This window comes from Eleutherodactylus coqui, chromosome 7 (assembly GCF_035609145.1).
Source record: "Eleutherodactylus coqui strain aEleCoq1 chromosome 7, aEleCoq1.hap1, whole genome shotgun sequence".
In the NCBI taxonomy this organism is placed as follows: Eukaryota; Metazoa; Chordata; class Amphibia; order Anura; family Eleutherodactylidae; genus Eleutherodactylus; species Eleutherodactylus coqui.
The window spans coordinates 30,037,497-30,052,130 of NC_089843.1; the positions used below are offsets into that span (position 1 = coordinate 30,037,497).

Sequence of the window (14,634 nt, forward strand, 5' to 3'; positions counted from 1 at the left end):
CATCTTCACAAGGTAAGTAAGAAGTCACCGGAGCGCAGGGATTCGGGTAAGTACTATCTGTTTTTTCTTTTTTATCCCTGCATCGGGTTTGTCTCGCGCCGAACGGGGGGGCTATTGAAAAAAAAAAAAAAACCTGTTTCGGCGTGGGACAACCCCTTTAAGACTGTTTGGAAGGTCTTGTAATAGGCCCTAGTGAGTCCGTCAGGACCCGGGCTTTTGTTAGGTGGACAAGAAGCTAACAGGTCTTTCACTTCCTCCTGGGTAACTGGTGTCATAAGAGAGTTCGCCTCTTCCTGATCCAGTTTAGGCATCTTTAGATTCTGAAGGAACAGGTTTATTTGTTCTTTTATTTTGGGTGTATCTTCCCTCGTAGGAAGACTTTGTATATCATATAATTCTTTGTAAAACAACTGGAACTCCTTGGCAATTTCCTCGGAAGAGGTGACCAACTTTCCAGAGGAGGTTTTAATGGTTCTGATTATATTTTTGGCCCGTGCTTTTTTAATTAGCGATGTCATAAATTTTCAACCCCTATTCCCCTGCGCGTATACTACCTGTCTCATATAGAGATTCTTTTTATAGAACTTCGATTCGAGGCAGAGTTTTAATTATTTTCTTAAGTCTTCTAGTTTCTCAAGGTTACTAAGAGTTTTTGAAAGTTTGACAGATTGTTCGAGTTTAGCTATTTGTGAGAGCCTGTCATCTATTTCTTTTTGTAATTTTTTCCTAACTCTGGACCCTAAGGCTATCAATAAGGCACTTACATAGGCTTTATGAGCCTCCCAGACTGTGGGAGTGCCAACCTCTCCATTTGAATTCAATAGGAAATATTTTTCAATTGCTTTAGAGAGAGTTATATTTTCTTCCTCCGAGTCCAATAATGAAGGATTGAGCCTCCATCGCCACTCTCTATAGGATGCCTGATGCGATTTTAACATTAGAAAGCCCATTGAAAAAGATGCAGCGATATCGCAGCTTAAAAAAAAAAAAAAAAAAACGCTACTGGGTAAAAACCCTAAAACTGAGGGATATGGCTGGTAATATAGGAGTCTTGCACCGTAACACTAACTCACATGGGCCTATTTTGTCTGTGTATTAAGAATATAATTAGGTACACAGAGCTAAAAGTGCATAAAATACGCAGTAAACACGTTACATGTGTAATTGCTGCATACTGCATATCACCCCTGCTGCACAGGTTTCCTTAGGCACTCCAGGTGGCTCAGCCACACTTGTCTGCTCAGATACACTGCACTTCTCATGACGCTCCTGCCTTACATTAATCTTTGTCCCCTTCCCATGATTTACAAATCTCTCCTTGCAGGAACCAACTTTCTTCATATAGTGTCCTCTAGTGCAGACAATATTATGATATGTTGTTGGACATCATCAGGAATGAACCTGGGGAAGCCAAAAGCTGAAGGATGCCAGAAGGGTTAATGCTTGTTCACATCAGCCTTAAGGGGTTCAATTTTCTGCTCTGCTTGGGGATGAAATAAAAAAGGTAACCCATTGTGGAAGAGAACCGTCAAATGACAGAACAGAGTAGCACCAAAGGACTCCATTGACTACAATGAGGTTTATTCCATTTCCCTTTGCTTGGTATTTTGCAGCATACATTAAGATGAAATAACACTATTATTTCATGTTTTGTAGCAGAAATCAGCAACATAGGAGCCAAACAGAACTTCCAATGCTGATGTGAATGTACCACTAGTGTACTGCTAGGGGTTTCAGGGGACAAAGTTGCGACATCTCTCTGTTTATCGTGATATGGACCATGCTAGTATTTTAGTGGGATTCCAAGAAACCAAGGCATATTTTTTCAGGAAAGATAGCTTCTTTATGCGTATTGATACAAACCATCAGGAGATTTGGCCTCCAATACCACCTCTTTTCTGATGACACCCAGCTATACACCTCTTCATATGACATCTCTGCACTTTTCCTCCAAAACATCACCAACTGTCTGTCCACTGTCTCTAACATGGTGTCCTCTCCACCTAAAATTAAACCTCTCTAAAACGGACCTACTGGTGTTTTCGCCCTCTACTAACCACTTCCATAACTGCCAGACAGCACACCCGCTACTTTGGGGTCATATTCAACGTCAATCTCTCCTTTACCCCCTACATCCAATCTCTGGCCCGAGCATGTCAGCTGCACCTCAAGAACTTTGCAAGAATCTGCTCTTTTCTCACTGTGGACATGCTAAAAACACTCACTGTTGCCCTCATTCACTCTTAACTCAAATATTGCAACTCATTGCTGATCGGCCTCAATTGCTCCATACTCAACCCTCTCTAATCAATTCTGAATGCAGCAGCCAGGCTCATCTTCTTGTCCAGTCGCTACTTGGATGCCTCTGCCCTGTGCCGGTCATTGTACTGGCTACCTGTTAAATACAGAATTCAATTTAAACTCATTACCTTCATCCATAGAGCCCTCCACTTGTAGTATGTAAACTCGTTGGAGCAGGACCCTCACCCCTACTGTTTCCATCAACTGATTACTATGTAACCGTGGTTCTGTAATTTTTGTGCTTTTGTCTTTCTGTATTCCTCCTGTCTTTGTAAGCGCTGCGGGATATGTTGACGCTATAAAAATAAAGATTATTTATTATATTCTATTCTATATATACAATTTACACAATAGAAATTTTTATATATATATATATATATATATACACACACACATGCTGATTGGTCACATTTTGCTGCATTGCTAGACAGGCATCGAAACCTTTTCTACATAGAAACTGCTGTCTCACTTCCTGGCCCTTAAATAGACAAACTTTTATCCTCCATTGTATGGTAACTGACATTTTACTTGTATCCTGTATACAGTGATATTCTGATATAACCTGGATATCCCCTGTATTTAATATGTACAGCTGGTATACGTTTTACAGTCTTCCTGCATGCGGTAAAATGCATGCTGTTTAAATCCACATGCATTTTTTATAGTGTATTGTTTCTTAAAAATGCAAGTAGTTTTTGAATACCACATGCAGTTTTTTGCATGTTTTTTTTTTTTATTTTGGTTCAAAAATTCAACAAAAACTATGAAAACAGCCTAAAGTGCTACAAATAACTTTTCTCACTGACCAGGAAATGAGTCATGTTGCGAAAGCTTATGCCAAATGAATAGATCATGTATTTAAATTTGTTTTGCAGCTGTATGCAGCACAGTTGCTGTAGGTATGGGTACAAGAGGAGGGGGGCCCAAGCTAAACTTTTACTCCTGAGCCCCTTAGACTTTAGCTACACCCCTGATATATATCATGCATATGTTGGTGCCCCTTGTCACTGTTGATAATCTGCTAGCTTCCACTCAAGGACAGGTAGCTAACAGCAGAATCAAATCAAAGAGGTAAAAGAAAAAATGTAAAAAGCCATAACTCTCAGTACGAGAAGCTAAACTTGCATCACTTGATAAACTGCAGGGTAAGCAAATCACCATACTCCCTAGTAGCATGCAGTAACCTAGATTGCAATAGGGAGAAGTTCAATATTCAGGTGCAGACTAATGTTCAGCCACTCAACTCAACCCAGATTGGGGAAGGGGTGAATGCTGACAGGCATAGTCTGCAAATATGAACTGATACCAAGGATGTCAGCCATAGAAAAGTGTGCTACACCACACAGGAATACACTCCCTATTGACAAAGTAGTGGATTTCCCTGTATCACCATGATTTGATATACTGGCATAACATCCTGGGCTACCCCAGCAAATCTAGCATGCTGCTTGGAAAAAAAAAAAACACTGATAAATGTGGGTGTTAATCTGCATTTTGGCCAAAACACATGAAGCTGACGGGCTACATTGTGGTGATACAGGGCAATACACTGTTGCCAGTAGAGAGCAGCTAAAAGCAGAAACAAGTTTTAGTGTTAATAGGGTCCACACCCTCACTGAAGGAGTCAGTACCCCAAAGCAGTTGTACCCATGCCCAGTGGTAGTTTCAGACTGCTAGATGGATCAATATGATAGATAGACAGAGAGACAGACAGATATAAAATTTAATATTTTATTAAATATTCCTACAGATGCTGAGAACTGTATTAAATGCCAAGGTGATGAATGGTCAAATGAGAAGAGAGACCGATGCCTGCCCAAAGTCCTGGAATTCATCTCTTACCAGAATGATACAATGGCTTCTGTATTTTCCGGAGTCTCAGTCTTTGGATGTCTTGTGACTGGCTTCATATTTGGAATATTTATCTTCCACCGGGACACTCCTATTGTTAAAGCTAATAACCGGAACCTGAGTTATCTCCTCCTGGTCTCCATCATCCTCAGCTTCCTCTCTGTCTTCTTGTTTCTTGGTCGTCCCAGTGATGTAACTTGTAGATTACGGGAAACCAGTTTTGGAATTTTTTTCTCAGTAGCGATCTCTTCACTTCTTGCCAAGACTGTTATGGTTTGTGTTGCTTTTAAGTCCACCAAGCCTGGAAGCCCCTGGAGAAAATGGTTGAATGTGAAGTTGCCCTATACCATAGTGCTGATGTGCTCATCTATACAAGTTGTCATCTGTGTTATCTGGTTGTCTATTTCTCCCCCATTCCAGGACCTGGATACTCAGTCTTATCCTGAGAAAATCATCATTCAGTGTAATGAAGGCTCAGATATCTGCTTCTACTCTATGTTGGGTTATATGGGGCTCCTGGCAGTGGTGAGCTTTATTCTGGCTTTCATGGTGAGGAGATTACCGGACAGTTTTAATGAGGCCAAGTACATTACCTTCAGCATGCTGCTGTTCTGCAGTGTCTGGATCTCCATGATCCCGGCTTATCTGAGCACCAGAGGGAAATACATGGTGGCGGTGGAGATATTTGCAGTAATGGCATCCAGCGCTGGACTTTTAGGTTGTGTGTTTTTCCCAAAATGTTTTATCATTTTGTTCAAATCTGAAATGAATAGAAAAACTGATTTGCTGGGGAAAAGGAAGTAATGTTGGCAAAATGTTACCCCATGATAATAGAGATCAGCTCATCAACCCACCCCCTCCCTGTAGTAGTGCAGGTGACCCCACCCTTAAGTTCAGCTCATCAACCCAATCCCATCCCTGGAATATTGATGGCACCTTACTATGACTTATCAAGATTCTCCGGTCACAGGAGTGTTTTCCCATACTGAAAATGTTATTATAGTAGCTGCAGTATGACACACAATTAGGCTGGATTCACACGAACGTATATTGGTTCAGTTTTCACGCCGAGCCGATATACGTTGTCTCTCTCTGCAGGGGGGGGGAGGATGGAAGAGCCAGGAGCAGAAACTGAGCTCCCGCCCCCTCTCTGCCTCCTCTCCGCCCCTCTGCACTATTTGCAATGAAAGGAGGTGGGATAGGGGTGGGGCTAAGATCCGAGAATTAGCCCCCCTGCAGAGAGAGATGACGTATATCAGCTCGGGGTGAAAACCAAGCCGATATACGTTCGTGTGAATCCAGCCTAAGACGTGTTTTCTTTTGAGTGATAGGGTGGCAGGAATTTATTCGCAAACATCAGGCATTATTCTTATATATATTTTTGTCCTGACTGTGGCTCTGAGTTGTATTTTGTACCGAGTTCAGCATACTAGATCTGGGAATAACAGCACCCTTGTAAATAAAATTGCTTTAATCATTCCATGTTGTATTATTTCTGCTCTGCAACAGTCTGTTTTCTGAAACAGTGTGGTAAGTTTATATGCTGTAAAACAACACTGATTTCATCCCCATACAGTGCTATCCATATTCTTAGATGCTGTCATTCCTTTACACTCTTTCTAGCTCAATACTCATTAAGTTTACACAGGTGCTAGCAAAATCGCTGTAACAAATTTGCAGCAATATTGCATCTGTGTTCTGTGCGATATTGCTGTATTTTCTTATGGTAATATCAGAGTTTTGTGTTGCTACAAAGTCGCATGCTGCTTGAAATGCAAGCCTTACCCCGAAAATAAGCCATGGTTGTATAAAAAAAGAAAAAAAACAATATGTCACGTAACAGCTGCTGTCCTCTTTGCTGCACGTCTTCTCTGCAGCTTCAGCATACTTGTTTGTAGTTTTCAGTCAGCACTTCTTGAATTGGAGGTTTAAAAACCAATCCTCTGGGAAGCATTTACTCTGATTGCTTATCGAGTGCTGCGGCTCAACGAATTACTGTAGCACTTGGTGAACCAATCACAGCCATTCAATGCAATAGCAGCTCAATGGCAGGTTCTCCAGTAATCTACATAAGCCAGCACTGAGCTCTGGACTGTTATCTGGACTGGGACAAAGGCTGCCTGCACATGGGCAGGTCAGATTCTGCATGTGGAATCTGACCCTGTGCCCAGCCGGCATCCACACGTACCTTTTATTTGGCTCAATGTACAAAAGTGCATCTGATTTGCGGAATCTGAGCAAACGATCCACAATTCAAGCTGCCCATACGAATATGTGGGTATGCACACCTGAATTAAAGCATGCAGATTTGTTTTGCGGACCTTTTGGTCTGCAAAACAAATCACTGTATGCTCCATTTAAGTGTGGTTCCTCCACGGATGGCTTCCATTGAAGTCAATGGATGCTGTCCGATCCCAGCCCATCTGCAATTAACAATGCGTATGGGCCACAGATTCTGCGAGAAAGCAGTAGTTTTGAAAAGAAAAAACTTCATTGCACATGTGCAGCTGCACATCACAACACTTCGGCAATGAAGAAAATAGAAGACCCAGACAGGCACACAGTATTCTCAGCCATGGCAAGGGCCAGATTCCACTGTGGGTTCCCACATACGGAATCTAACTCCCAAGTGGACATTTGGGTCTTTCTTTACTTCTATACTGAGAATGGTTCGCATTGCAAGCTGCAGGATTTTTAGATTTTTTTAATACATCCGCATTTCCAGTGTCACAACCTAGCAATTATGCTGAATCTGTGACCTTTCTACAATGTCATTGCAGAAGGGCCGCAGTTCTGACAGCTTCAATTTGAAAAGAAAAAACTTCATTGCACATGTGCAGCCGCACATCACAACACTTCCGCAATGAAGAAAATAGAAGACCCAGACAGGCACACAGTATCCTCAGCCATGGCAAGGGCCAGATTCCGCTGTGGGTTCCCACATACGGAATCTAACTCCCAAGTGGACATTTGGGTCTTTCTTTACTTCTATACTGAGAATGGTTCGCATTGCAAGCTGCAGGATTTTTAGATTTTTTTAATACATCCGCATTTCCAGTGTCACAACCTAGCAATTATGCTGAATCTGTGACCTTTCCACAATGTCATTGCAGAAGGGCCGCAGTTCTGACAGCTTCAATTGACTTCAATGCAAGCCGTCCACGCTAAAATAGAACATGTTGCGATTTTTGCTCTGAAAGCCGAAAATCGCAATTGATTTCCACTCGTGAACAGCAATAAGTGATATTCAATATCATGTTTGTGGGCATTATTTGCTGCGGAATCCAGAGGTGGTTGCCCACTCTGGATTTCACAATGCAAATACACCCATGTGCAGCCAGCCTAAGGCTTAGCACTCGCTATGACACACCAAGATTGTCCATCTGCCATGGTATTAATCTGATGGACCCCTCCTCTTCCACGACATGAGTGTCCAATAATCACTCTGCACCCATGACCTGGGCACAATCTGCCTTCTGTGACCCAGTGCCAGAACACTCTACGGGATGCAAATATACAATATGTTTGGATAAATGGCCATAGAGCCCAATTCTTGAGCATGATCGGCACTCTATGTACTGTCACCTGTTACAATGGCACTAATCTAATTCTTACCGCCTTAATCTTGTTCCGCTTCTATTTGACATCATGGTCAGCAATCGCCCACCTCTCTGAAGGGCTCTCTGAAGGGCCGGGGTTGAGCCTACCTGCAACAATCACCCTGCCCTCCGCCCGCAGTCTGTCCTCCTCATGGATCTTCCCCTTGATCTGCTCATGTGGTCAGTTCAGTATGTCCTTGGCTTCCCGCAGCATTCTCTCATGTTTCTCCTTGATCCGGGTCAGGTGACCCCCATCCTCCTCTTCAGCAGTTCTGGTCCGAATAAGTTATGCTGCAGAGGGAGCTGCTGGAAGTGGCTTGGGAAGTTTGGACAAGAAAAAGATGGCCCCAAAGCACAAGTTGATTAAGCTGATAAAGCCGCTAAAAACCAGGAGGACAAAATTCTCAGGCAGCCGAAATCTGGAAAGTATACTAACTGCAGGCCCAAACAGTGCAGCCTGGACACCCCACCTCCGGGGTTTCCGGATCAACCCCAGCAGGGACAATGCAAAAGGCAGCAAACTGCTGCTTGGCATGACCGTTGGACATATCGATGCAGAAACTGTGCTGCCTCAGGTGAAGAAGCACACGAAGTTGAGCAAACAGTCCTGAAGCACTTCTGTGTCCTGAGTTTCTCTGCCACCTCCCGGGGCTATTTGTCAGAGTTTTTGGAGGGGAGGAGCAAGTAAAGGGTGGTAGGGGGCGCTGGGGCCACTTACCCAGTGATGGCACCGAGGGCAGCCCACACCTCCCTTCTATGCCTCTGCCTGCTGGGACCCCCAGTGATCAACTGCAATCTGTGGGGAAACTTTGCAGTGAGTGTTTAATTTCTCTGTGGCGCCAACATACAGAAAATGAAGTATTACACCAGTAACCATTTATATCAATGGGCTATCTGTGTTTTTTTTCCTGAACAGAAAATGTCAGACTATCATTAAGGCCCTTTTATACTGAATGATATAATTCAGATTCTCACTGGATCTCCAGAAGCTGAACAAAAATTGTTCATTGCAAATGCCTGCAGAATCTGAACTACGAAAGATAATTTGTTACTGGTTCAGATCATACAGCCATCAAAAAATCAAATGACAATCTGTGTGCCTAAACTAGCAATTGTTCATCTATAATTGACTGCCTGACTTAGTGATCATCACTGTGACGAATATTGGGTACATTTGCAGCTGGCAGTCGACTCTTCTAAAAGGGTCCTTAGTAGAGATGAGCAAGCACCAAAATGCTCGAGTGCTCGTTACTCGAGTCGAACTTTCAGTGATGCTCGAGAGTTTGTTTCGAGTAACGACCCCCATTGAAGTCAATGGGCAACTTGAGCATTTTTGTATATGACCAATGCTCCGTTTAGGTTTTCACTTGTGAAAATCTGGAAAACATACGAAATTCATGGAAACGCCACAGAAATGGATAGGGCAGGGGCAGCATGCAGGGCTGCATCTCAGGCTCCCAGGACACACTATTAAGCCACAATAGCGGCAAGAGTGCCCCTCCCCCTTCCCTAACAATTTTTACTTCGGACAAACCCTCATTAGCAAGGCACACCTTAGCTAAGCACCACACTACCTCCAACCAAGCACAATCACTGCCTGCGGGTCACACCGCTTCCTCTTCTCCAGGGTTACATGCTGCCCAACCCCCCTGCATGACCCTGCGTCCGCAGCGCACACAAAAGTGTCCCTGCACAGCCTTCAGCTGCCCTTATGCCACACGCTGGCCTCATAGCCACACCACCCTCATGTCTATTTATAAGTGCGTCTGCCATGAGGAGGAACCAGAGGCACACACTGCAGAGGGTTGGCAGGGCCAGGTAGCGACCCTATTTAAAAGCCCACAATGCAGTTGAGAATCAATGAGAAATTGACGTTTGATCTTCATTCCAATAAAGTGCCAACCTCCGTCAGGAGCTGCAAACGTGGGCATGAGTTACATAGCTATGGAGAATCTATGTGCTCATTCTGTCTAGGTGTCGGATAGCTCAATCGACACTGCAAGGGGAAAGCCATCTGCACTCTGCCCCCTACCCAAGTCAGTCAGTGTCTTTGTGCCAGACAGGTCAAACACCGTGATGGGAAGTCTGTGTGCACCCACAGCATAGGCGAGCAGAAGGAGCCAAAAGAAAGTAATAAACATGAAGAAATTACAGTGCCCAAACATGGCAGACTTACACTGCGCCGAGGACATAGGCCTCGGCAAACAGCTTCAGCAATCGTAGGCATGAAGCGGACTTCGATGCTAGTTCATCTGCGACGGGGTTCATTAAATCAGTTACATTTTCTTTCACCGCTGCAATGACTGGATTAGCCAGGAAAAAGTTTCACAGGCCCAACCTGGCGCAGTTGCAGTTCCTCCAAGACCTTGGCCTCGGCCAACAGCTTCAGCAATTGTAGGCATGAAGCGGACTTCGATGCTAGTTCATCTGCGACGGGCTCATTAAATCAGTTACGTTTTCTTTCACCACTCCAATGACTGAATTAGCAGGAAAAAGTTCCACAGACCCCACATGGCGAAGTTGCAGTTCCCCCGGGACATAGGCCTCGGCCAACAGCTTCAGCAATCATAGGCATGAAGCAGACTTCGATGCTAGCACAGCACTGAATGTCTCATTAATGCAGTAATGCTCCTCTTCTTTTGCCCAAACCAGTGTATCAGATAACTAGTAACACGACAGCAAATACATGATGCCCAGTGCTGATCCCCTGACCCCAAGCAGGAGGAGGAGGTGGCCTTACAAGGCCAAGAAACCATGACCAGGACCCGCTGTAGCCTGTATGGGAAGTATGTGAGCAGGCCCTTGGTCAGGCTCGGTCCCAGCAAACACACTGTGTGACCCAAGGTGCCGCGAGTGACATAGCAATGGGCAGTCCGGGTCCCCTCACACTATTCATTCTGTGTTGGTGTCGGATAGCTCAATCAACACCGCAAGGGGAAAGCCATCTGCACTCTGCACCCTACCCAAGTCAGTCAGTGACTTTGTGCAAGACAGGTAAAACATAGCAATGGGAAGTCTTTGTGCACCCACAGCATAGGCTAGCAGAAGAAACTGTTATGGAATATAAAGTGTTAAGTTTCAGAATGCAAAAAGTGTATGTTTCTTACCTTGTATTGGACTATTGACCCTTAAATAGAAGACTAAAACCTATGCTTTGTAGTGCCGGGAAAAAATTAAATAAGGTTAAGCTATGTTAACAGAGAAGACACACAACTAGAGTAGAACTATTGTCTAATGCAACAGCAATTTCCTGACTTAGGTAATTCTGTGTTTGAGACGGGCATTAAGAGCTTTGAGACTACTTGGTAGATGACAATAAGTCTTGTGATCAATAAGTATTTTCACCTTTGTAACAGTAAGCTACGTAACACTAATCTTTGTACCAGGCAACATTTGGATACACCCATTCTTTCTGTATAAGAGTTGGCAATGTTCATAATAAAGTAGAATTCATTGAGTTCTCATGGAGGTCTTGACATAACATGGAGTGATTTCATGCTATTGATAGATAATTGCTAGCAAAATCTCCTCATCACCGGCTTCCATATCTACCAATTTGGCACCTGGCAACGAGATCATCAGATCGGTACCGGTGTGGTCCGATAACAGAACCCAAAGAAAGTAATAAACATGAAGAAATTACAGTGCCCAAACATGGCAGACTATCACTCCGCCGAGGACATAGATCACTGCACACACCCTCAGCAAACGCGGGCATAGAGCGGACTCCGATGCTAGTACAGCTGTGAACCTCTCATTAAGCCAGTAACGCTCCTCTTCAGTGGCCCATAGGAGTTTCACAGATAACTGTGGTAACACGAGAGAAAATACATATTGGCCTCGGCCCACAATTCATGCCCTAGTCAGTGAGTGTTTTTGGGCCAGATAGGTAAAACACCCCGATGGGAAGTCTGTGTGCACCCATAGTATAAAAAGACCCCTGTAATATTCCAGTAGGAAAGGTATAAGCAGACCCCTGTAACATTTCGGTTGCAGTAGTATAGGCAGACCCCAGTACCATTTCTTTAATAGAAGTATAGGCAGACCCCTGTAACATTTGGTAGCAGGAGTATAGGCAGACCCCTCTAACAGTTCGGTAGCAGGAGTAAAGGCAGACCCCAGTATCAGTTCTGTAGCAGCAGTATAGGCAGACCCCAGCACCATTTCTGTAGTAGAGATATAGGCGGACCCCTGTAACATTTACGTGGCAGAAGTATAGACTGACCCCTGTAATACTTAAGTGGCAGCAGTATAGGCAGAACCCAGTAACATTCTTGTAGCAGAAGTATAGGCAGACCCCTGTAACACTTACGTGGCTGCAGTATAGGCAGACCCCAGTAACATTCTTGTAGCAACAGTATAGGCAGACCCCTGTAACATTTACGTGGCAGAAGTATAGGCTGACCCCTGTAACATTTAAGTGGCAGCAGTATAGGCAGACCTCTGTAACATTCTTGTAAATGAAGTATAGGCAGACCCCTGTAACATTTTTGTAGCAGCAGTATAGGCAGACCCCTGTAACATTTACGTGGCAGAAGAATAGGCTGACCCCTGTAACATTTAAGTGGCAGCAGTATAGGCAGACCCCAGTAACATTCTTGTTCCAGCAGTATAGGCAGACCCCTGTAACATTTACGTGGCAAAAGTGTAGGCAGACCTCTGTTACATTTAAGTGGCAGCAGTATAGGCAGACCCCTGTAACATTCTTGTAGCAGAAGTATAGGCAGACACCTTGTAACATTTTTGTAGCAGCAGTATAGGCAGACCCCTGTAACACTTAAGTGGCAGCAGTATAGGCAGACCCCTGTAACATTCTTGTAGCAGCAGTATAGGCAGACCCCTGTAAAATTTATGCGGCAGAAGTATAGGCAGACCCCTGTAACATTTAAGTGGCAGCAGTATAGGCAGACCCCTGTAACATTTAAGTAGCAGCAGTATAGGCAGACCCCTGTAACATTCTTGTAGCAGAAGTATAGGCAGACAAACCCCAGTAAAATTTTTGTAGTAATAGTATAGGCCAACCTCTGAAACATTGGGGTACCATGAGCGTAGGCGAAGGCTGGAAAATTAGTTGGATAAGAGTGTAGGCGTGGGCCCGAAAAATAAGTGTACCAAGAGTAAAATTGTACCTCTGAAAAATTTATTAACAGAGAGGGCAGGTGAAACCCATAAATATTTTTTGAAATATACAGCTCACTGTTGCTTAATTTGTAACAGAGCCTGTAGGCGGCCCGGTTGAAAAAAATTGGTTCATGTTAAAGTATCAATACTTATTAAACTTTGAAAAATTGTAAAAACATTGGTAGATGAGCCTTTTGGGCCGCAGAAAAACTGTCCGTTCAGCGCGATGACATGTTGTTTCTGGAGGAGGAGTAGCAGGAGGAGGACTAATGTCAGAGACAGATTGACAAAGCTAAATGCTTTGTTTTTCCGGTGATAGAGAAGGTTGCAGCAAAAAGAATCTTTAGGTTCCACCGGTGGAGAAGAGAAGTCTGGGGAAATCCAGGCTTTGTTCATCTTTATGAGTGTAAGCATGTCGGCACTGGCAGTTGACAGGCAGGTACGCTTGTCCGTGATGATTCCCCCAGCTGCACTAAATACACTCTCTGACAAGACGCTAGCGGCAGGGCAAGCCAGCACCTCCAGGGCATACAGCGCAAGTTCGTGCCACGTGTCCAGCTTTGACACCCAATACTTGTATGGAGCAGAGGCATCATGGAGGATGGTGGTTCGATCGGCTACGTACTCCCTCACCATCTTTTTACAGTGCTCCCTCCGACTCAGCCTTGACTGGGGAGTGGTGACGCAGTCTTGCTGGGAAGCCATAAAGCTGGCAAAGGCCTTGGAGAGTGTTCTCCTGCCTGTGCTGAAGATGCTGCCTGATCTCCGCGCCTCCTCTGCTACTTGGCCCTCTGAACTGCGCCTTCTGCCGCTAGCACTGTCAGATGGGAAGCGTAGCATCACTTTGTCCACCAGGGCCCTGTGGTATTGCATCACTCTCATAGCCGTTTCCTGTTCGGGAATGGGAGTGGAAAGGTTTTCCTTGTAACGTGGGTCGAGAAGGGTGTACACCCAGTAATCAGTACTGGCCAGAATACGTCTAACGTGAGGGTCACGAGAAAGGCAGCCCAACATGAAGTCAGCCATGTGTGCCAGGGTGCAAGTATGCAAGACATGGCTGTCCTCGCTAGCAAGATGACTTTCAGGATCCTCCTCCTCCACAGGCCATACACGCTGAACAGATGAGAGGCAAGCAGCAGTGTGCCCAGCTGTCTCTTCCCCCTCCTCCTGCTCCTCCCTCTCCTCCTCCTCCTCCAAAACGCGCTGAGATATAGACACAAGGGTGGTCTGGCTATCAAGCGACATATTGTCATCCCCCATCGGCCTTTATGCCTTGCTGCGAACTTCTCAGAAGGCATAGCAGCGGGATGGTAACGATAAGGATTGCAGCAACGCCGCTCACCATCTGGGTAGACTCCTCAAAGTTTTCGAGGACCTGGCAGATGTCTGCCATCCAGGCCCACTGCTCGGTAAAGAATTGGGGGGGGGGGGGATACCACTATGCTGCCCATGTTGGAGTTGGTATTCCACTATTGCTCTACGCTGCTCATAGAGCCTGTCCAACATGTGCAGCGTAGAATTACACCGTGTGGGCACGTCGCACAGCAGTCGGTGCTCTGGCAGAATAAACCGATGTTGCAGGGTCCTCAGGGTGGCAGCATCCGTCGTGGACTTGCGGAAATGTGCACAGACGCGGCGCACCTAGCTGAGCAGGTCAAATAAGTGCGGGTAGTTTTTCAGAAACCGCTGAACCACCAGATTGAAGACGGGGTCCAGGCATGGCACGTGTGTTAGGCTGCCGAGCTGCAGAGCCACCACACAC

At 45.0% G+C, this 14,634-nt stretch overlaps 1 protein-coding gene across 1 annotated transcript in view; it reads left to right on the forward strand.

Moving 5' to 3' along the window:
* The window catches only part of LOC136573466 (vomeronasal type-2 receptor 26-like), a 41,222-nt gene extending 36,266 nt beyond the window's left edge, over window positions 1–4,956 (forward strand). Inside the window, exon 3 of the mRNA XM_066574757.1 lies at window positions 4,052–4,956. Within this exon, the coding sequence (XP_066430854.1) occupies window positions 4,052–4,956 (905 nt within the window). The remainder of the gene's footprint in view (window positions 1–4,051) is intronic.
* The last annotated feature ends 9,678 nt before the right edge of the window (window positions 4,957–14,634 follow it).